Genomic DNA, 24,903 nt, shown 5'->3' with positions numbered 1-24,903 from the left:
AAAAAATGAATCCATCCTTCTTTCTGCATTCCCACACCATGACCCTATCCAAGGCCATCCTCCCCGGAGGATCTCATCAGTCCCCATGACTTCAACTTCGTTACGGTCCCAATTTCTCTCTTCCCTGAGCTCTATTAAGTAGCAAGTTTGCATTTCCAACTGCTTGGTCAACAACTCCATCTCAAAACCCACTCTATTCTATCCCAACCACCCTTTCTTCCCCATCAGACACTTAGCCCCTACATACATGCTTAGCTGTGACGTCATCTGGCTTTGCCCCTTCTCCTCATATATCCTGCCAGTCATTACTGATTTTTCCCCTTCAGAGGGGAAAATTCATTATTCAGCAGATATGTGAATGCTACTATGTACAAATATTTGAATGAGCCGTACCATAGAGTGGAATGGTGGAGAAGCAAAGAGGTAAGTTTCTCTTTCTGGACTCTGCTTCTTTATGTATCTCCCTGGGGTGCCTCAGACACCTCGGGCGTGTTTTCATCTCAAGACCTTTGCTCTTGTTAACTTGAATCCTTTCCCTTATAGATCGGCATTAAGTTTGGCCAACCAACATAAAATTTCAGTACCTCTGCCCCAATTTTTAAATCTCTTCCCATGCTTGATATTTTTTCCCCTAGCCTTTATCACAATATAATACACTGCATGTTTTACTTCTCTTGTATATTATTTTCCCCCCAACACACTGGAAGATAAACTCCAGTAAAGCCTGCATTGTCTCTGTTTTGTTCATCAGAGTATCTAACCCTTAGAAAAGTGCTTGGCCCACAGCAGACTCTCAATAGATGTTCATTGAATGAATAAATGAATGCGATAAAATATCCAAGTTCCTATGGAAAAAAAAAATATGAGATACAAGATGAAACCAGAGAGGGAGACAAACCATAAGAGATTCTTACTCTCAGGAAACAAACTGAGGGTTGCTAGGGCTGGCAGGGATGGGGTGCCAGGGTGATAGACTTGGGGAGGGTAGGTGCTATGGTGAGTGCTGTGAATTGTGTAAGACTGATGATTCACAGACCTGTGCCCCTGAAACCAATAATACATTATACATTAATAGAAAACAAATATGAGACACTTTAGGGGTTCCTAAAATGACAACATAGGAAGACCCTGAACTCACCTCCTTCACAGACACACACACATTTATAGAACAATTGAAGAATGGAGGGTTGACTAAGCAGCTTCTGCACAACAAAAGATAGAGAGACCACATGGAGAACAAGAGAGAGGAGGGCATGGTACTGAAGGAGCCCCCATCCCCCTCCACAGTGAACTACAGTGGGGTGGGATAGTTCTAAGGGGTGGGGTGCAGATTTGTCTGGCTTGGGGCATAAAAAAAAAAAAAAAAAAAACCTGTGATTTAAAAGGGCAACTAGAATTTAAAAAGATCTAGCCCTAGGATCCTGTCCAAAAGCAGGTGACTGCTGAACTCACTCTGGATCAGAGGGGCTGGTGAGTGCCATGGTTTATGTTCACCCTCTGCCTTGATAGAGCAGAGGGAAGCCAGGTTGGGCTGCCATAGCTGACCTGCCTCCACGCCAGCCCCAGCCGTCTCATCAATATGGTGCCAGGGCAGCACACACCAGGACATCCCTGGTCAGCAGTCACGATGGTTCCGGCCATCTCATTAAGACATAAAACATCCAAGAACTTGTCAGACCTGAACCACTTCATCTCCAGACAACTTGCCAGGACACCCCCCTCCACCCCTTTCCCTGCACAGAGTGCCCTGAAACCTCTACCCATGCCTGCTTTGGCTCTGGAGTACCCCCTGCATGGAGCATCCCAGGACACCCCAGATTTCACTGACTTCTGTTTCAACCATTCTACCAGGGTGCCCTCACTTAGGAAGCCCAAGGATGTAGAGAAAAAGGAACCTTCTTGCACAGTGCAAACTGGTGTCGCCATTGTGGACCATAATATGGAGGTTCCTCAAAGTTAAAAATAGAACTGCCCAATGATCCAATCATAGCATTACTGGGTATTTGCACACACAAAAAATACAAAAATACAATTCAAAGGGATACATGTACCCCCATCTGTATAGTGACATTTTTATTTATTTATTTATTTATTTATTTATTATTTATTTATTTATTTGACAGAGAGAGATAGAGAGATCACAAGTAGGCAGAGCAGCAGGCAGAGAGAGGGAGAAGCAGGCTCCCCACTGAATAGAGAGCCTGACATGGGGCTCGATCCCAGGACCCTGAGATCATGACCTGAGCTGAAGGCAGAAGTTCAACCCACTGAGCCACCCAGGTTCCCCTCTAGTGACATTATTTACAATAATCAAATTACAGGAGCAACCCATGAGCCCATTGAGAAATGCATGGATAAGGAGGTGGTGTGTATAGACGCAAAGGAATGTTACTCAGCCATAAAAAAGAACGAAATCTTGTCATTTGCAACAACATGGATAGAACTAGAAAATATAATGCTAAGCAAAATAAGTCAGAGAAAAATACCATATGATTTCACTCAAAGGTAGAATCTAAGAAACAAATGAACAAAGGGGAAAACAAGAGAGACAAACCAAGAAAAAGACTCTAAACTATAGAGAACACACTCATGTTCACTAGAAGAGAGATAGGTGAGGTAGATCAAGGGGATTAAGCATATACTTACCCTGTTGAACACAGAGAAATGTATAGAACTATTGAATCACTGTATTTACACCTGAACCTAATACAGCACTATGTGTTAACTATACTGAATTAAAATAAAAATAAAAGTAGCAACGGAAAAAAATTCCCACGTAGAGGGAATCTCCATAAGGTTTACCTCTGTTTATATTGGGCACATACCACCAAATTATTACAGGTGTAATTATTTTATATTATCTATCAGCAGATTTCTCATCAGAAATTTTGCAGGCTGAAAAAAATGGAATGATATATATGAAGTGCTGAAAGAAAAAAAATTGCCAACTATGTATATTTGATGTAGGAAAGTTGTCCAACATAAATGGAGAAATAAAGACTTCCTCAGGCAAATAAAAGCTAAGAGAGTTTATCATCACAAGATCTGCCTTATAAGAAATGCTCAAAGTACTTCAAGTCAAAATGAAAGGGTGATAATTAGTAACATGAGAACATATGAAAATATGTCACATTTATGAGTACATAATAAAAATACTGTAACTTGGTGGCATGTTAATCACTTAAATCTAGTATAAACTAGAAAATATTTATATGAAAATGATTATACCTGTAATAATTTGGTAATGTATACCTAATATAAACAGAGGCAAACTAACAAAACATAAGATTTGGGGTAAGCAAAGGGTGAAGTTTTATATGCAATATAACTTGTTATGAGCTTGAAACAGACTATTAGGTATCTAAGACATTATATGTAAACCTCATAATCACAAAGCAAAACCTACACAAAAGTAAATACACAAAAGATAAAGGGAATAAAAAAATATTATGAAAAATCATCAATTCAAAAAAGAGAGGAAGAGATTAACAAAGGAACTACAGAACAGCCAGAACACAGTAAGATGACATTAGTAATTCCTTAGCTATTAGAGGACTGACCAATTTTAAAAAAAGGGTAGAGACCGGAAGAGATGTTTTTCCCAAGAAGACATACAGATGGCCAACAATCACATGAAAAGATGCTCAAGATCCCTTACCAGGGAAAAGAAAAAACCAACATGAGATATTATCTCACACGTTAAGCTGTCTAAAATTCAGAAGATAAGAAACAAATGTTGGGGAGGATGCAGAGAAAAAGGAACCTTCACGTACTTTGGTGAATATGTAAATTGGCATAGCCACTGTGGAGAACAGTATGGAGGCTCCTTAAAAACTAAAAATAGAAATACCGTAAAGGGGCGCCTGTGTCACGGTCTCAGGCTCCTGAGATCGAGTCCCACACTGGACTCCCCACTTGGGACCGTTGCCTGCTTCTCCCCCTTCCTCCGTCCCTCCCCCTGCTCATGTTCCCTGTCTCTCAAGTAAATAAAATATTTTTTCTCTTAAAAAGAGAAATACCATACGATCCAATAGTTCCACTATTGGGGGATATTTACCAAAGGAAAATAAACACACTAACTCAAAAAGATCTATGTACCCCTGTTTATTGCAGCATTATTTACAATGGCCAAGACATGGAAGCAACCTCAGCGTCCATTGATAAACGAATGGATAAGGAAGGTGTGATTCGTGCACGCGCACGCACACACACACACCCTGGAATATTATGTAACCATAAAAAGGATGAGATCATGCCATTTGAGATGACATGGATAGACTTACAGGCTTTTTTTTTTTTAATTTTTGAAATACTCATTTTTAATTAACATATAATATATTATGTCTCTCATGGATACAGGTCTGCGATTCATCAGTCTTATACAATTTATAGCACTCACCATAGCACATACCCTCCCCAATATCTATCACCCAGCCACCCCATCCCTTCCAACCCCCCACCCCTGTCACCTCCGGCACCCCTCAGTTTGTTTCCTGAGATTAAAAGTCTCTTATGGTTTGTCTCCCTCTCTGGTGTCCTATTGTTTCATTTTTTCCTCCCTTCCACTATGATCCTGTCTTGTTTCTTAAATTCTCAAATTCCTGAGATCATATGATAATTGTCTTTCTCTGATTGACTTGTTTTGCTTAGCATTATACCCTCTAGTTCCATCCATGTTGTAAATGGCAAGATTTTGTTTTTTGATGGTTGCCTAGTATTCCACTGTGTGTGTGTGTGTGTGTGTGTATGTGTGTGTGTACACACACTTCTTTATCCATTCATCTGTTGATGAACATCTAGGCTCTTTCCATCCTTTGGCTATTGTGGACATTGCTGTTATAAACATTCAGGTGCATGTGCCCCTTTGAATCACTATATTTGTATTTTTTTTCTTTTTTAAATAACTTATCTGACAGAGATAGACAGCAATCACAAGGAGGCAAAGAGGCAGGCAAAGAGAGAGGGAGAAGCAGGCTCCCGCTGAGCAGAGAGCCTGATGTGGGGCTCGATCCCAGGACCCTGAGACCACGACCTGAGCTGAAGGCATAGGCTTAACCCACTGAGCTACCCAGGCACCCTACATTTATATCTTTAGGGTAAATACTTAGTGGTGCAATTGCTGGGTCATGGGGTAGCTATTTTGAACTGTTTGAGGAACCTCTGTGCTGTTTTCCAGAGTGGCTGCACCAGCTTGCATTCCCACCAACAGTGTAGGAGGGTTCCCCTTTCTCCACACCCTTGGCAACATCCATCGTTTCCTGACTTATTAATTTTAACCATTCTGATTGGTGTGAGGTGGTATCTCACTGTGGTTTTGAGTTGTATTTCCCTGATCTGGAGTGATGCAGAATACTTTTTCATGTGTCTGTTGGCCATCTAGATGTCTTCCTTGCAGCAATGTCTGTTCATGTCTTCTGCCCATTCTCGATTGGATTATTTTTTCTTTGGATGTTGAGTTTGATAGGCTCTTAATAGGTTTTGGATACTAGCCCTTTATCTGATATGTCATTTGCAAGTATCTTCTCCCATTCTGTTGGATGTCTTTTGGTTTTGTTGACTGTTTCCTTCGCTGTGCAAAAGCTTTTGATCTTGACGAAGTCCCAATAGTTCATTTTTGCCTTTGCTTCCCTTGCCTTTGGCAATGTTCCCTAGGAAGAAATTGCTGAAGCTGAGGTCGAAGATGTTGCTGCCTATGTTCTCCTCAAGGATTTTGATGGATTTCTGTCTCACATTGAGGTCCTTCATCCATTTTGAGTCTATTTGTGTGTGTGGTATAAGGAAATGGTCCAGTTTCATTCTTCTGCATGTGGCTGCCCAATTTTCCCAACACCATTTGTTGAAAAGACTGTCTTTTTTCCATTGGACATTCTTTCCTGCTTTGTCGAAGATTAGTTGACCATAGAGTTGAGGGTCCATTTCTGGCTTTCTATTCTGTTCCATTGATCTATGTGTCTGTTTTTGTGCCAACACCATACTATCTTGATGATTACAGCTTTGTAATAGACCTTGAAGTCTGGAATTGTGATGCTGTTATCTTTGGTTTTCTTTTTCAACCTTCCTCTGGCTATTTAGGGTCTTTTATGGTTCCATATAAATTTTAGGATTATTTGCTCCATTTTTTGAAGAGAGTTGATGGTATTTTGATAGGAATTGCATTAAATGTGTAGATTGTTCTAGGTACCATAGACATTGTTCTTCCGGTCCATGAGCATGGAACATTTTTTCCATTTTTTTCTGTGTCTTCAATTTCTTTCAGGAGTACTTCATAGTTTTCTGAGTATAGATTCTTTGCCTCTTTGGTTAGATTTATTCCTACACATCTTATGGTCTTGGGTACAATTGTAATGGGATCAACTCCTTAATTTCTCTTTCTTCTGTCTTGTTGGTGTATAGAAATGCAACTAATTTCTGTGCATTGACTTTATATCCTGACACTTAACTGAATTCTTGTATGAGTTCTAGCAGTTTTGGAGTGGAGTCTTTTGGGTTTTCCATATAAAGTATCAAACCATTTGCAAAGAGTGAGAAGACCTACAGGGTATTATGCTAAGCAAAAGAAGTCAGACGGAAAAAGACAAATGTCATATGATTCCACTTACAAATGGATAAAAAATGAACAAGAAGTAGACTCAATTATAAATACTGGGAACAAACTGATGGAGTTTTTTTTTTTTTTTAATTTGCATTTATTCTATGTAGAATTTACTTCCAGGCCATAAGTTTTTGTTTGTTCAGTTTCTTCTGGGATATCTTTTCTTCTGTGCAACTTCCTCTTTTGGTTTAGGAACAATCTGCTCTTTTTCCAGAAGGATCATCCCAATAAGGCAGGAAGAGCCGATGTATGGATTAAGCCAACCATGAGCCCTGTAAGTTCTATGCTGCATCCTGGGGGCTTTGTTCACCTGGATATGATCAATGACCAGAGAATCTACATCTGAACCCTTAAGCCCAGCATTACTCTCTGCATTTTTAAGCATTGTCAGTAAAAATTCAGCACTTTTCTTGGGCCACTGGCCTTGTGTCCTGTCTCACTGTTTGGCCTGGGCACACCTAACAACTCCACCATTGTAGTGACCAGATGGCACACACTGCTTCTACAAAGTGATGTCTTTCAGATACTCGGTGGCTTTTTGAATATGCACACCCTTGATGGTCCAGGCAGTTTCACATGTATTCTTAAAGTGAATGCAAAGATTTGAACCTCTTGATTTGCATGATTTCACCGGCTTTTCTGGGTCAAGCAAATAGTGAACCATTTTCAGAGGTTACCTCAATGGAATGAGTAAGTCACAGGAATAAAAAGGAGAGCATAAAGAATACAGCCAATGATATCATAAGAGCTAAGCGTGGGGACAGATGGTAGCTATACTTATAGTGAACATAGCGTAATATATAAACTTGTCAAATCACTAAGCTGTATGCCTAAAACTATAACTACTGTGTGTCAAGTATACTCAATTTTTTTTGCATTTAAAATAAATGTAAATTTATTGAATTATTCAATCCACAGGAATAAAGTAGCTGAATGGATTAAACAGACAAACAAAAAAGACCTAACTATATGCTACCCCCAGGAGATTTAGTTCACTTTTAAGGATGAACATAGGCTCAAAGAGAAGGAAAAAAATTATTTTATGCAAATAGAAACTCTAGTAGACCTCAATACCATACCTTCAACAATGGATAAATCATACAGACAAAAAAAAAAAAATCAATAAGGAAACACTAGACTTGATTTTACTTTACACCAAATAGACCTAACAGACATCTACAGATCATTCTGTCCAGCAACAGAATACCAATTCTTTTCAAACACACGTGCTTGCTTCCCCCCTCCCTCTCTGCCTGCCTGTCTGACTACCTGTGGCCTCTCTGCCTACTTGTGATCTCCGTCTGTCAAATAAGTAAATAAAATCTTTAAAAACAAACAAAAAAACCCTCCTTATCACGGTAACCAGGAGAAAATGAACTGGATGCTTCCATTCTTGACCACACCACTGTTTAGAAGGTGGCTTTATAAACTGCAAGTGACTTACTTAGTCAGGAATGGAAAGAGCCCCTGGACCAAATCCTTAGGAAGGTGCCTCCACTGAGCCCACTGGCCCTCCGTTTGAGGCCAGAGAGGAGGCAGCTGGTCCCAGGCCATGTTTCTTGAAACAAGGCACTCTCGTTTCTGAGTGAACCTAGGGTCCTGTCCCTTCCCGGCCCTGACCTTCAGGCACTTCTAGGGAGAGTAAGCAGATCCGAACTGCTCTCTCCAACACCTGGTGTCAGTCTGTAAAGTCATTTTTTAAACTGCTGTGATTGGAATAACACCCAGCCCACCAAAAGTAAATTCATTTTGCTTTATTCTGCAAAGACTGAGTATTTTCTCACCTCTGTCTTCCAAGCTTTGCAGTTTATGTTTGAAGCTAGGAGTTTTCATCAAGGATTCTTGGTCTACAGTCTCCAAAGGAAAAAAAAAAAAAAAAAGCAAATGGTGCTCCATTATCCTCTAAGGAGGAATAAGCACATGATACAAATATAATATAAACTCTGGAAAATCAGATGAATAACCAACAATAAATAATACCTTAGATACGTTTTCCTTCGATATATTTTCTTCAACTTCTGAATGCTCCAAGGATGACAGATCACTCGGGGGGCGGGGACTTTGATGTTCTGAGTGTAAGAACAATTTCCAGAGCATCAACATGCTAAGAAGCAACTTTAGGTAATAACATTTCACTATCACTCTATGTATTAAATCTTACCAACCTCCAAAAAAGATACTTTAAAAAAAAAAGGCAAAAAAAAAACCCAAAACACCCACAAAAAAACAAAAAAAAACCCTTTTTATCTTTTAGGGCATGTAAGGTTATTGGTTTTGCAAGCAGGCAGATAAAATGAGCCTCAACTAAATCAGCACATTTCATAGCTGCCCATCGGGCCCCCAATACATGGGCAAGGCTCCTGCTGTCTCCAGCTTGTGACCCTTCTCTTTCTTCTCTCTCATCGTTCTTCTAACTTATTTCTTCTTACTCTCTAACTCTACATTTTTCTCTTTTCCTTACTCTTTTTTCTCCCAGTGGCAGCCAAGCTAAGAAGTCATCACCTGCTTACTGACTGCTATCATTGGTTGGCAGTGAGCCAAGCTGCAAAATGATAAAGGCAAACCAAAATCCCTAGCCTCACAAAAGGTGTAAATAATTCTAATAAAATACAACAGGGGTTAAGATGCACCTAACAGGGCAAGGATTGGCCTTGTCTGGCCAACTCTGGCCTCTCCAGTCAAATCCAGTCCACCACTTGATTTTATAAATAAAGTTTTATGGAAACACAACCATGCCTGATGGTCTGCAGCTGATTTGGAGCTACAACAGTAGAGCTGCTAAAAATAAAAAATAAAAAAAATACTTGCTGTCTGGTGCCTTACAGAAAAAGTATACCAATCACTGCTATAAGTCATCATTTGAGTTTTCTTTAAAAATGGAAGAGCACAAGGTAATCTCAAATGCGAAAACACAATGTCTTCTATCTTTTGCTAATGAGGACAGTAAAGGAGAGATCGTATATTCATACTTTCTTCAATACATGTTAAAAGAAAGAAAAATTGTTTAGTTCAAACTACTTTTCCTAAAAAAATATTTTTTTTTCTATGTAAATCAACAGAAAATCAAGTACCTGTTTTCTGGGCAGAATCTTCAGGAGTTAAAAAGTCAGAGTTACCCTGAAATTTTGTTACAGAAATATTTGCAAGTGTAGTATTATTCTGCCTGGAGGTTTCCTTCCATGATGGTGTTAGAAGTTTAGCCTAAAATACAGTATTTTTAAGAGTGTTAACATTCATAACCATTTTAAGTAGTTCTCAAAAAATTTTAATACATTTCTAATGTCATTTAAAGTAGTTTAAGTATAGGATTTGCACCATTTGAAAACAAACACTAGGACCATAAGATCCTAAAGTTGAAAACACATTAAGTCATCTATCAATTCATAGTTCTAAATCAAAAATAACTCTAAATAAGTTCTCAAAGTAGGACCCCAGAACAGAGCTTCAGCAACACCCAGGAACTTGACAGAAATTCAAATTCCATAATCCCATCTATTACTTATATTTAGCCAGAAACTATGGGGACAGAAACTAGCAATCTGCATTTAAACACACTATACTCATCATTCTGATGATCACTACAGTTTGAGAACCACTGCTCTAAATCAGGAATCCACAAATCACAGTTCACTGGCCTTCTTAGAAATAAAGTTTTATTGGAATGCAACGTGCATTCACTTAGGTATTGTCCATGGCTACTTTCATGCTACAACAGAAGAGCTGAATAGTCACCATGGAAAATATTTATGATCTTACATGTGTAAAATGTTTACACTATTTACTATCTGACTCTTCACAGAACAAGTTTGCCGAGTCCTGGTCCAAATTATTCTCTTACATGCCAACACAGAGGAGTGAATTTTGAATGCTAATGTTTGTACAAAGTCAGCAATGCCCTCACTGAAAAATCAACAGACTTCTTGTCAGTTGAATAACTTAAACTTATAGATTCGCAAAGTTTTGATGTTTCTTTGGTGCTTACTTCAAACAAAAACTATATTTACTTTAAATCTGTCTTTTGACCTATTTCTTTTTTTTTTTTTAAGATTTATTTATTTGACAGAGAGAGAGAAATCACAAGTAGGCAGAGGCAGGCAGAGAGGGGGGGGGGATGCAGGCTCCCTGCTGAGCAGAGAGCCCGATGTGGAGCTCGATTCCAGGACCCCGAGATCATGACCTGAGCCAAAGGCAGAGGCTTAACCTGAGCCACCCAGGTGCCCCTTGACCTATTTCTAACTGATAAATCATACCAGTTTAAAGTATTCAACATGTATTAAGGTCCTTACTCTGGCTCACTGGCTTAAACTAGGAACTATACACTTTGTCAGTACAGAATCACAGAGGGTAACCATTAGAAGGGGGCAGGTGGGGAGAGAGAATGGTGATTGGAGTACAACCACATGGTATTTCTGCATGGGGGGCTGTTGGTGTTCTCAGAATCCCAGCAACCACCCCTTAGAGAACTCATATACTTGGCACCTATATCTGTAGTCTTTATGTATCTCATTTGACGAGGAACAAAAACCAGCTGTTGAGACTGGGGGATTCAGCTATTAACAGGAACATTTGGCTTTGAATTTGTCTGAACACCACCAGCATTCATATTTTTAGCTATGTTGCTTTAAAACAAAGAACCAAAATGAGTTGGGAAACTTTGAGGATTTATCCAATATTTATATAAACCTGAAGTCACTTCAACCACTTACAAAATAAAGATTGAAATGTTTAAATCATTAAAAGCTTTAGAAATAATATGTCAGCAAACTGAAAACTAAGGGAAGAAGTTCACTTTAAAATGTAAATTCAAAGAGCAAACATTTACAGGACTACAGCCCAGATTTCAGCATCATCTATAGTAAACATCTTGTAAAAATTTGAGAACAATGAAGAAAGATCCGAAGTCTTTACCCAACATTTATACTAAATGTTACCAAGTCCTTGCAGTTTGACAGTGATTTATGTACCAACAAACTGGTTTGTTATCCTCAATCCTGAAAGGATTTATTTATTTATTTATTTTTTGAGAAACAAATGAAATTTAACCCTAAACAGATTAACCTGTTTCATGCTAACACTAATGGCCACACGGCAGCCCAGCTAAAATTTACTTACTTGGTCTTTCTCGTGGTCACTGCCACTGCTGGGAGGGGAAAATGGCAAAACTAAAAGAAAAAGAAGACGTGTCCAAAGGATAAACTTTGCTTATGAGGAAAAAAAAATCATTTCTCTTTTTCCTTTACAGGTCCTTGCTAACAGCAATTCCCAAATCCTGAAGCTTGCTCAAATGTCTAGGTCTTAAGATCCCTTTTTAATTTTCTATCATGTTGCTGAGCCCCCACCCCAGTGTGAATTCTCTGCTCCAGACCCTGCCTCTGATGCTTTCCTCCTGTCAATTTATCCTCGCACTTTTACCTAACTTAGAATGCTTCCCCTCTGGCACGTCTTTGAATACTGTTCTTCCCGAGGATTGGCTCAAATCCTACCTGCCTCTTCCTGGAAGCTTTTCCTAGTGATTTCCTGTTAATGTTAGATTCTTAACTGAACAACTACTCTATCTATAGCTCATATTTTAAAATGATTGGTCTGTTTTATAATTTTTTGCACTGTTTCATGTGTGTACCTTCTGTCTTTCTAAAGGAATTACAGCAGGGAAGAGGGGATCATATAATCATTTTTTCTTTGGTATTCTCCCTCCATCACATAACTGAAAAAAATACCTGATTTACTTGGAAAAAAAAAAATGACTTGAAAGAAGACACATACCAAACTTACCTCTTACGCTGTTTCTGATTCTTGTCTTTTTTCTACCAGAATATGGTTTTAGGGATTTCTTTTTTTGGTTGCTGGTCCAAGATCGTTCGCTGGTGCTACTACTTGAATCTTTATTACTCTCTGAGAAGATGTGTTTCCTGTAATTAAGCTTTTACAGACACAGATGACAAATGAGTGCTATTAAAAAGGTGTTAGTTCCCTTTATGTACAATTAAACTTATCAATACAAAGTTGGGCAAAAGAGAAGCAACTCCTTCCAGAAGATTGGTTCTCGTACAATAAAAAGGCATGGTGGTAAAGAGAGGAAAAAAGATTTCATTAGACAATTCTCAATCACGCTATTGTAATGGAGGACAGAAGGAAAAAAAGAAAAAAGAATCCTCTCTCATCAATTAGTTGCAACTGAAAAGATCATGGGTAATTCTTCAAACGCTGATGCACCTGAATATGATACTAACCCAAGTGACAAAAGAATTTATAAAAATCATTTTTGCAATAACAACATTGATTACATTTTAAAGAAACTAAAATAAAACAAGGGAATCATTTCTATTTAATCCTGAAGTATTTTTAAATTAAGACTAGACTATCAAGGTAAATTTAATTTCTTCAATGATTTAATGGATTTTATGTGTTTTTAAGTCTTTTCCTGGCTTTGGGTTGGTTTTTAGAAGTGCTGTGACAACCAGTGTTTAGTCTCCATTTTAATGTGGAATTTGTTTTGATTTTAACACACAAAATACTCTAGTTGGCCTCTGCTCCTCCAGGGGGCCCAGTCTTAAATAAGGAATGCCTCAATAGAAACCCTACAGTTCAGCTTGTAAGAGCTCATTCTCGTTCTAAGGCAGGGAGGATTCTTATGAACCCAAACACAGTAGCTCAGTCTTCTCAAATACGAAATGCATCAGCTGAAAGAGACCTCCTGTGCCTGGAACAGCAAACCGCAGAGCCATCTCCAAGGCCATCACTACAGCAGGATGAAAGCTACCATCCCCCTTGTTTATGATAGCATGACCCACAACTTTCAAGGCGGGTGAGGGTGAGTGATCGATCTATTTTTGAAATGAATTTGTTGTTGAAGACCCAAGTACTCCTACTGTAAGATGTTTAGCAGTTCAACATTTTCTGGAGACAGTCATTTTTAAGAAGAAATTTGTAAGTGAGGCCTATTGCCTTTTACATTTATGGGGGGAACGGTTTGGGGGGAAGCCCCACATTTGTTCCACAGTTCAGCCCAGAGTCTTGTAAAGAGCAAATGTTACTTCATTTCATTCATACAATTAACAAACCATGAGGCAAGGCTTTACTAATTGCTGTGGTATATGTAAAAAGGTGTTGAAAGTTACTTACAAAACAAAAATCTAGAGCAGTGGCTCTTAAATTTGGCCACCTGTTAGAATCATCAGAGGGGGCTTTAAAAGAATCCCAGGGCCTGAGCATCACCCTAGATCAACTAAGTTGGAATCTTTGGGGGGAAGGGATCCAGTCTTCAACAGTCTCATCCACTTCTTTGGTGGGATTCCAACTCAAGACTGAGAAACAGAGAGTGAGAACCATCGCTAAAAGCAAGCCAGAAGTGTCCTTAACTCATGTAAAGCCCATGATCTCAATTTTTAAAAAAATACATTTAGTACTCATTATAGAATTTTTAAAATGCATGGACTACAGACTTAGAGCAGCGTGCCTCCTAAAGTGAAAGACACTCGGAACAGGTGTAAGCTGGTGCATACGGGAATGAACAAAATCATGTCACTGACTCAATTTCTTTTCGTGCTCTTTGGCAGCACACCTACTAAAACTGAAGTGATACAGAGACGACTAGCATGGCCTCTATGCAAGGATGACATGGAAATTTGTGAAACATTCCATGTTTTTTAAGAAAAGAATTTCTTTTTCAACTCATGAACACTTCTGGTTCTATCCAGGATAAATCCCAGATAATGGGTGATCTTTAACATTTCTGCTTATCTTTTTCAATAAAGAATCAATTTACCATTTAAAAGTGAAATAATTTCATAATAACTTTTACATGTAATTAGAGATAATCAAGACCAGAATGGTGACCAGTTTTCAAGATGGCAGGCAAGTAACTGGAATTTACAAAGTATTGCCTTAAAACAAAAAGGTTCTTCCATTACCTGCGTCTCTGTTTCCTGCTTTCTCCCACTCTCAGAAGCAGAATCGGCCCTAAAACAAAATAGGTCAAATGAACAGAACAGCACCAGCACCACTGTCTCCCTCCCTCATCGCCCAGGCCTCACTTTTTTTTTTTTTTTTTTGCCCCTTCCATTCTGTGCCCTTTGTCTCTGATCAGGAGCGCAGTGACACACTGATCTGTCTGCAGTGTCTTGCAGAGAGATTGCTCTTGGAATCCATTTCCATAGATTCTCTGCCAGAGAACAACATTATTAAAAAAAAAAAAAAATCATGTGGAGCCTTCTCTGTCAGGCATACAAAGAACAGGAGGGCCATGTTAAAGCTATATGGAAGCAGGAAGGTGTTACAGAGTGGTATTTTCTGCCTGGCTTTTCCTTAGAATCAAAAGAGGAATTTAATAAGAACATTTTTCCCAATAACTAGTGAATATTGAGCAATTTTTCATATACCTGTTGGCCATTTGTAGGTCTTCAGATAAATATTTAAGTTCTTTGCCCACTTTTTAAATTGGGCTGATTTTTGGCTATTGAGTTTTGGGGGTTCCTCAGGTATTTTGGACACTAATTCCTTACTGAATATATGGTACAATATTATTTAAAAAAAAAAAGGTAAGTGTTGGTGAAAATGTGGAGAAACTGGAAACACTTACACATTATTTGTAGGAATGTAAAATGGTATAGGCACTATGAAAAACAAATTCCTCAAAAAAAAAAAAAATCAGCATCGCACCTCTAGGTATATATCCAAAAGAAGCATTGTTTACAATAGTTAAGTTACGGAAACCATCTAAATGTCCATCAGTGGCTAAATGGAGAAAATGTATATATATTTGTGTATATATATTATATATACACAGTGTATATATATTATACACACACGAATACTGGTCAACCTTAAAAGGAAATCCTGAAGTATGCAATAACATGGATAAATTTGGAAGATATTTTAATTCATGAAATAAGTAGTCACAAATGGACAAATACAGCAGGATTCTGTTTATAGGAGGTATCTAAAATAGTCAAACAAAAGAAACGGAATGGAAAGGTGAGTGAAAGGGGCTGGAGAGAGAAATACAGAGCTATTGTTCAACAGGTATAATGTTTTGCAAGATGCTTGGTAAGTTTGCGAGATCCACTGTTTAACATTGTGCCTACAGTTAACAATACCATGTTCTGCCCTTAAAAATGTCTAAGATAGTAGAACTCAGGTTAAGTGTTGTCATAATGAAAAAAACAAATGAAAAAGCTAATGCACCCATATTTCGGGGCAACCCTTGATCTACTCTGTCTCTATAAATTAGTTTGCATTTTCTAGTACTTTATATGAATGGAATCATGCAACATGTACACGTTTTTGTCTGGCTTCTTTCATTTGGAGATTCATTCATGTTATATATATCTGTTTATTCCTTTTTATTTTTGAGCAGTATTCCATCACATGGATATAACAAAATCTGTTTTTGCACTTATCTACTAATGGACACTTGGGTTGTTTCTAGTTTGAGATAACTACAAATAAAGCTTCTATAAATATTCACTTATGTGGACATATGCTGTCACTTCTCTTGGGTAGACAGCTAGGATTGGAACAGCTAGGCCCTAAGATATGTGCATATTTACCTTAAAAAACCACCATTGGGATATAACATTCCTCCACATCTTCACCAACAGTGGTATAGTTTTTCTCATTTTAGCCTCTCTGCTACATGTATGGTAGTAGTTCATAATTTCCATTTATATTTCTGTAATAGCTAATGATGTTGAATAAGTACTTACCTACCAACTCTAGATCTTTCTTGGTGAAGTAGTTGTTCAAATCTTTTGTCTATATTTTAATTGGGTTGTATCTTTGTTATTGAATTTTGAGAGTACTTAATATATTTGGGGTACAAGTACTTTATCAAATACATGCTTTATAAATATTTTCTTTGGGGCACCAGGGTGGCTCAGTTGGTTAAGCACCTGATGCTTGGTTTTAGCTCAAGTCATGATCTTGTGGCCATGAGGTCAAGCCCTGAGTCGGGCTCTGTGCTCAGTGTGGAGTCTGCTTCAGGTTCTCTTTCCCTCTCCCTCCCACACACTCACTCCCTCGCTAATAAATAAAATCTTTAAAAACAACAACAAAAATATTCAAGTGTGTGGCTGGCCTCTTAATTCCCTTAAGAGTGTTTTTTTTAAAACTAGAGTTTTTAATTTTGATTAAGTTCAATTTATCAGTTTTCTTATGGGCTATACTTTGGAGTTAATATCTGAAACACTTTTGCCTCATGGAAGGTCACAAAGATTTTTTTCTTATTCTTTCTTTCAAATAGGCTTTTACATTTGAATCCATTTTTAGTTTTCTAAAAATGTAAAGAATGTAAGTGGTGGAATGTAAAGACTTCAGATAATTGATTTTGTGCCTATATGGAGAGTCCATGGGTCCAACACCATTTATTGGAAAAAATGATTTCTCCACTGAACTGTCTTTGCATTTTTGTCACATGACAACTGTCTCTACATACTTGCTCTGTTGTACTTATTTATCTACCTGTATGGCAGCAACATACTCTCTTGATTACTGTAGCTTTATACAATAAGTCTTAAAACATATAGTGTATTAGCCATTTTGTAGTTCTTTTTGGTACAGGTCCTTTAAATTCCCGCCTAAAATCTAAAAATACCTTGCCAATTTTTAAAAACAAAACAACATCTCTGCTGGAATTTGATTTGGGTTTGTATTAAGCTTATAGATCAATCTGAGAAGAACGGTCATCTTGCCAATGCTGATGGAGTCTGCCATCCTCTAAAGACAGTATGTCTCTCCATTTTTTTAGATCTTGCTTAATAGAGCTCAGCAATACCCTGTACTTTTCGCTGTAAAAGTCTTACAAATCTTTTGCCAAATTAATCCTTACATATGCCATATTTCATATTTTTTAAATGGTGTTCCTTTTCAAAAAAATTTGATTGTTGCTAACGTATAGAAAGAAACTTGATTTTTGCATCTCAATCTTGAATCCTTCAATTTTGTTAAATTTACTTATTAGTCCTTTAATAATTATTTGCAACAAAACTGCAGGATACAAAATGAAAACACGAAAGTCAGTTGTGTTTCTAAACACCAAAGGACAATCTGCAAAGGAAATTAAGACAACAATTTCATTTACAATAGAATAAAAAATAATACATTACTTAGGCATATACTCAAAGAGGTGAAAAATGGGAAGATAGCCCACATTCATGGATTGACAATATTAAGATGTCAATACTACAAATTCAATACAATCTACAAATTCAATACAATCTCTATAAAAATCCCAATTTTTTTCAAAAAGATGAGAACCCATCCTAATAGTCATAGGATAGCCCAAAGGACTTAGAAATACCAAATAATCTTGAAAAACGAGAACATAGCTGAAGATCCCACACTTCGTGATTTTAAAACTTACTACAAAATCACAGTCAAAATAGTGTGTTGTTGCCATAAAGACAGACATACAGGGCGCCTGGGTGGCTCAGTGGGTTAAGCAGCTGCCTTCGGCTCAGGTCATGATCTCAGGGTCCTGGGATCGAGTCCCGCATCGGACTCTCTGCTGAGCAGGGAGCCTGCTTCCCTCTATCTCTCTCTCTGCCTGCCTCTTTGTCTACTTGTGATCTCTCTCTCTCTCTCTCTCAAATAAATAAATAAAATCTTTTAAAAAAAAGAAGACAGACAGACATACAGACCAATAATAGAGGAGAGTAGACAGAAATAAACCTTCTCACATGTGATAAAATGATATACAAAAGTGCCATAACCATTCAATGGGGGAAAGAAAAATTTCTTCAACAAATGGTATTAAGAAATCTGGAAATTCAAATGTAAAAGAATGAAGTTAGACTTTATCTTATACCAATACAAAAATAAACTCAAAATATATCAAAATCCAAAATGTAAGCACTGAAACAATACAGTTCCTAGGAGGAAAAGAAAAACTTTCATGACATTAAATTTGGCTGGCAGAGGTTTCTTGAATAGGACACCAACAATATAGTAAAAGAAAAAAATAGATAAATTGCACTTTATCAAATTAAAAACTTCTGTGCATCAAAAGATATAACCAATGAAGTAAAAAATAACCCATAGAATGGAATAAACTATTTACAAATCACATATTTGATAGTTGATATCTGAATTATATAAAAAAAAACTCCTACAACTCAACAATAAGAAAAGAAATTAAATAGATATTTCTCCAAGGAAGATATGCAAATTGGTAACAAGCACAAGAAAAGAATCTCAGCATTATTAATTACTAGGGAAATGCAATTCAAAACCCCAATCAGCTACCACCTTACATGCATCAGCATAGCTATTCTCAAAAGTCTTGGAAAGGATGTGGAGAAATTCTTACCCTTGTGCACTATTGGTAGAAATGGAAAATGCAGTTGCTATGGAGAACAGCATGGCAGTTTCCCAGAAACTTAAAACTGGACTACCATATGATACAGTATGATACATCAATTTCACTTCTGGATATATGAAGAATTGAAAGTAGGAATTCCAACAGATATTCAAACACCCATGTTCATAGCAGCATTATTCATAATAGCTTCAAGATGGAAGCAATCCAAGTATCCATCAAAGGGCAAATGGATAAACAAAATGTGATATATACATACAATGGAATATTAATCTTAAAAAGAAAGGAAATTCTAATAAAAGTTACAGCATGAGTGAATCTTGAGGACATTACACTAAGTGAAATAAGCGAGACACAAAAGGACAAACACTGTAGGATTCCATTTATATGGTATACATATAGTATTCAAATTCAGAGACAGAAAATAAATTGGTAGTTGCCAAGGGATGGGGAAGTGGGACTAGGGAACTACAGTGTAATGGGTACAGAGTTACATTACAGAAAGAAAAAAAAAAGGATCAATATCCCTGATGAACACAGACACAAAAATGCTCAAGGAAAAATCAGCAAACTGAACTCAACACACGAAAAAGATCATTTACCACAATCAAGTAGTATTTATTTCAGGGATGTAAAGATGGTTCAATATCCATAAATCAACCACATTAACCAAACGAAGGATTAAAGTAATATAACCATTTCAAAAGATGCAGAAAAAGGATTTGACAGAAATTCTACAGACATTCGTGATAAATAAAAAAACTCTCAAAGTTTAAAGGGAACATACTATATATATAGTATATAGTATAAAGGCTATATATAAACTCACAGCTAACATAAAACTCAATGGTGAAAGGCTGAAAGCTTAGAGTATGAAGATCAGAATCAAGACAAAAATAAGGATGTCTACTGTCACTTTTATTCAACATAGTACAGAAAGACCTAGCTGAAGCAATTAGACAAGAAATAAATGCAAATTCATAAGAAAGTAAAACTGTCACTATCTGCAGTAACATGTTACTATACATAGACTGTAAAGACTATTAGAATGATAAAACTCTTATAATAAATTTATTAAAGTTGCAGACACAAAATATACAGAAATCTATTGCAATTTTATACATTAATAATGAAATAGCAGGGACATTATTAAAACAACCTATACACAATTGCATCAAAATAAATTTAACCAAAGAAGGGAAAGACCTGTTCTCTGAAAATTATATACACTAGTGAAAGATAATAAAGATGACACAAATAAATGCAAAGTCATACTGTGCTCATGGGTTGGAATAATATTGTTAAAATGTCCATACTATCCAAAGCAATCAACAAATTCAATATGACCCCCATCAAAATACCATAGTATTTTTAACTAGATTAATGTTAAAATTTGTTTGGAAATACAAAAGCCCCCAAATAACAAAAGCAATCTTGAGAAATAAGAAAAATGGAAATATCATATTCCCAGATTTCAAAATATACTACAAAGCTGTAATAATAAAAATAGTATGGTACTGGTACACAAATGCACACATGGATCAATAGAACAGATAGTCCAGAAATAAACCCAAACTTATATGGTCAATTAATCTATAGTAAAAAAGAGAAGAACATACTATGGGGAAAAGTCAGTCTCTTCAATAAATGGCGTTGAGAAACCTGGACAGCTACACTCAAAATAAAACTTGACCACTTTCTTACATCATACCAAAAAATAAACTCAAATAGAATAAAGACCTAAATAGAAGACCTGAGACCATAAAAACCCTAGAAGGAAACATAGGCAGTAAACTCTTGGATACAGACTATAACAGTATTTTTCTTGATCTGTCTCAGATCAAGGGAAGGGAAAACAAAAGCAAAAACAAAATGTTGGGACAATACCAAAATAAAAAGCTTTCGCACAGCAAAGAAAACCATCAGCAAAAGGAAACGACAACCCACTTAATGAGAGAAGGTGTATGCAAGTCATTTATCTGGTAGGGAGTTAATAAAATATATAAAGAACTCCTATAAGTCAACACCAAACAGAAATAATTATTAAATAGGTGGAGGACCTGAATAGACATTTTCCCAAAGGCAACATCTAGATAACCATCACTAATAATCAAGGAAATGCAAATCAGAACCACAATGAGATCATCTCACAGAGTCCCAGTGCCTAGGATCAAACAAGAAATAACAAGTGTTGGTGAGGATGTGGAGAAAAGGTGGGAATGTAAAACTGTTGCAGCCACTATGGAAAACAGTATGGAGTTTCCTCAAAAAAAGTAAAACAGAAATACCATACAATCCAGCAATTTCACTTCTGAGTATTTACCTGAATAAAACAAAAACACTAATTTGAAAGATATATAGGTTCATCATCTTACAATAGCCAAGATATGGAAGCAACCTAAATGTCCACTGATAGACAAAAGGATACAGATGATGTGGTATATTACATGTATCTGCAATAGAATATTACCCAGCTATAAAATGATGGAATTTTGACATTTGTGACAACACAGATGGACTCAGAGGATATTCTGCTAAGTGAAATAAAATCAGAGAAATACTGTATGATTTCACTTACATGTGAAATCTTAAACAAAACAGACTCTTGAATATAGCAACAAACTGGTGATAGTCTGGGGGAGCTGAAGATGGGGGCAAAATAGGTAAAGGAGATTAAAAGGTACAACCTCCCAGTTATAAAAATCAATCATGGGGATGAAATGTACAGGACAGGAAATATAATCAATATTGTAGTGATTTCATATGGTGACAGATGGTAAGAACACATGGTGACCATTTTGTAATGTGTATAATTGAATCATGATTTTATAAATCTGAAACTAATGTTGTATATCAGCAATAGTTGACAATAGTATGTTGTTGACATACTATTGACATACTATTTTCAACTATTGTTATTACAAAACAATTGGTAAAGAGTTTGTTTTACAAGATGAAAGGGTTCTGTGGATTAACTAGTGGGGATGATTGCACAATTATGTAAATGTACAGAATGCTACTGAAGTGTACACTTAAAAATGGTTGAGATATGTTTTTCAGAATTTTAAAATACACGACATAAAACTTAAGTATATGTTAAAAATTATTAGTTCACAATTGGTGGGTACTTGGGCTGCTCTCACAGTTTGGTTATTGTAAATAATGCTGCCATAAACACAGGGGTGCATATATCCCTTTGAATTAGTGTTTTTATATTTTTTAATTAAATACCCAATAGTGAGATGACTGAGTAATAGAGTAGTGCTATTTTTTAATATTTTCAGTCACCTCCATACTGTTTTCCACAATGACTGCACCAATTTGCATTCCCACAAACAGTGCAAGGGGATTCCTTTTGCTCCACATCCTTGCCAGCAATTGTTGGGTCTTGTGTTTTTATTTTAGCCATTCTGAAAGATGTGAGGTTATATCTCATTGTAGTTTTGATCTGCATTTCCCTGATAAGGAGCTATGTTGACCATCTTTTCACGTGGCTATTGGCAATATGGAGGTCTTCTTTGGAGAATTGTCTGTTCATGCCTTCTGCCCATTTTTCATTGGATTATTTGCTTCCTGGGTGTTGAGTTTTATCAGTTCTTCATATATTTTGGATACTAATTGGTTCAGATAGGTCATTTGCAAATATCTTTGCCCATTCTACAGGTGTTTTAGTTTCATTGCTTTCCTTCACTGTGCAGAAGCTTTTTATTTTGCTACCATCTCAATAGTTCATTTTTGCTTTTATTTTCCTGGTTTCCAGAGATCTCTAGAAAAAAATGTTGCTATTGCATGTGCTCTCTTCTAGGATTTTTATGGTTTCAGGTCTCACATTCAGGTCTCAAATCCACTTTGAATTTGGTTTTTGTGTATGGTGAAAGTGATCCAGTTTCATTCTTTTTCATGTGGCTGCCCATCCAGTTTCTCAGCATTTGTTGAATTTTTCCCATTGTATATTCATTTCTCCTTCATCGAAGATTAATTGACCATGTAACTGTGGGTTTACTTCTGGGTATTGTTCTATTCCACTAAACTGTGTCTATCTTTATGCCAGTACCATACGATTTTCAGTTTACATTACAAAGCAGAAATCAAATCTGGAATTGTGTTACCTCCATTTTTGTTTTTTAAGATTGCTTTGGGGGTGCCTGGGCGGCTCAGTGGGTTAAAGCCTCTGCCTTCTGCTCGGGTCATCATCCCAGGGTCCTGGGATCGAGTCCCACATCTGGCTCTCTGCTCAGCAGGGAGCCTGCTTCTCCCTCTCTCTCTGCCTGCCTCTCTGCCTACTTGTGATCTCTGTCAAATAAATAAAATCTTAAAAAAAAAAAAAAAGATTGCTTTGGCTATTCATGGTCTTTGTGATTCCATACAAATTTTAGGATTGTTCTAGTTCTGTGAAAAATGCTGTTGATATTTTGATAGGAATTACATTAAAGCTATAGATTACTTTGGGCAATAGACATTTTAACAATATTTGTTATTCTAACCCATAAGCATGGAATGTCCTTCCATTTCTTTGCATCATCTTGAACTTCTTTTTCCAATGATTTAGATTCAGAGTATTTATAGATTCAGAATGCATATTTTTCACATCTTTGGTTAAGTTGATTCCTAAGTATTTTATTGTTGTTTTTTTTTTTTTTAATTTGAGAGAAAGAGCATGAGCTGTGGGAAGAGAATAGGAGTCCCCACTGAGCAGGAAGCCTAATGCAGGGCTCAATCCCAGGACCTGAGCCAAAGGCAGACACTTAATGGACTGAGCCATCCAGGTGCTCCAATCTTGTATTGTTTTTGGTACAACTGTCAATGGGTTTTCTTAATTTCACTTTATGCAGCTTCATCATTATTGTAAAGAAATGCAACAGACTTCCACACATTGATTTTGTATCCTGTGACTTTACAGAATTCATTTACCAGGTCTAGTATTTTGTGTGTGTGGAATCCATAGGCCTTTCTCTATATAGCATCATTTGTTTTATAATCAAAATTTTTTTTTATAAAAGTACTCCTTAATCCTTATCTCAATTTTCCCTATCCCCGTACCCATCTCTTCTCTGGTAACCATCAGTTTGGGAGTTTGCTGGGAAGATGGCAGAGTAGGAAGACCCTAAACTCACTTTGTCCCATGGATACAAGTAGATAACACTCGTGTCATCATAAATAACCCCCACTTCCAAAATAAATCACTTGAAGAATGACAGCACAAACCACACTAAGACAGGGAAGAGGTCACATGAAAGAAGGGAGGAAAGGCAAAGAGAAGGTCTGGTAATGAAGCAATGGCCAGCCACAGGGGAGACTGGGCCAGTGTTGCAGAGAATGTCAGAAACTAGACTTTCACACTGCAGAGCCCATGAACAGGTAGGACAAACCTCTACTATTTGCTATATATTTTTAAGTTTTTTAAACAAGCAGGACTTAAAGCTTGGAATTTTAAAAATTGGCAGGCTTGGATTTGGGAAGTAGAGTCCCCATTCTCAAAGAGACAGCAGAAGAAACAGCCTGTGCATATACAGCATAGAACTAGGAGTTTGAATAATGCTGGGGACTGATGGGAGGGTGTTTTGCTCATCTCAGAGAGTGGCCTAGAGGGACAGGAATCACAAAGGAACCCTCTTAAGGAACAAGGGAGCTGGCATATGTCATTTCCCCCTCCCCTGCCCCAACATAAGCAATGCCTACCTAAGCAGCCCTGACACTCCTTACCTGACTTGCATGTGCCAAACTCCCTGTACTCCCACTCCGGTACCGCAACAGATCAGCACTTCTCAGTCACTCTTGCCTCAGTCCTGGGACTACAGACCCTCTTCCATAGAAGGCCAATACAAACAATGCCAACACCACATCTCCTGACTCCTGCATCTTGTAGGAACTCAGTTCCATCAGTGGCAGAGGCAGATCTTGTTTTGCAAGCTGACCACCATACACCTTGCTGCCCACCATAGGCAGAAAGCTTCTACAGACAACTGGACTGAAGGTAAAAGAGGCCAAGACTCAAAAT

At 37.2% G+C, this 24,903-nt stretch overlaps 1 protein-coding gene, 1 non-coding gene and 1 pseudogene across 2 annotated transcripts in view; 1 reads left to right on the top strand and 2 right to left on the bottom strand.

Annotated features, from left to right (window-relative positions):
• SYCP2L (synaptonemal complex protein 2 like) overlaps positions 1 to 24,903 on the bottom strand; it is a 99,699-nt gene that overhangs the window by 12,329 nt on the left and 62,467 nt on the right. Inside the window, 6 exon segments of the mRNA XM_013056767.1 lie at positions 8,377 to 8,446; positions 8,582 to 8,661; positions 9,664 to 9,793; positions 11,705 to 11,754; positions 12,365 to 12,512; positions 21,417 to 21,436. Coding sequence (XP_012912221.1) covers positions 8,377 to 8,446; positions 8,582 to 8,661; positions 9,664 to 9,793; positions 11,705 to 11,754; positions 12,365 to 12,512; positions 21,417 to 21,436 — 498 coding nt within the window.
• On the bottom strand, positions 6,703 to 7,256 carry LOC106005900 (annotated as a pseudogene).
• Positions 14,135 to 14,239, top strand: LOC123388067. Its single transcript, XR_006602611.1, has one exon. It is a non-coding gene; the product is annotated as a U6 spliceosomal RNA (small nuclear RNA).

Source organism: Mustela putorius, unplaced genomic scaffold (assembly GCF_011764305.1).
Source record: "Mustela putorius furo isolate JIRA1106 unplaced genomic scaffold, ASM1176430v1.1 tig00003870_pilon_pilon_pilon, whole genome shotgun sequence".
Lineage (NCBI taxonomy): Eukaryota > Metazoa > Chordata > Mammalia > Carnivora > Mustelidae > Mustela > Mustela putorius.
This window is presented reverse-complemented; position numbering and strand designations above follow the sequence as displayed.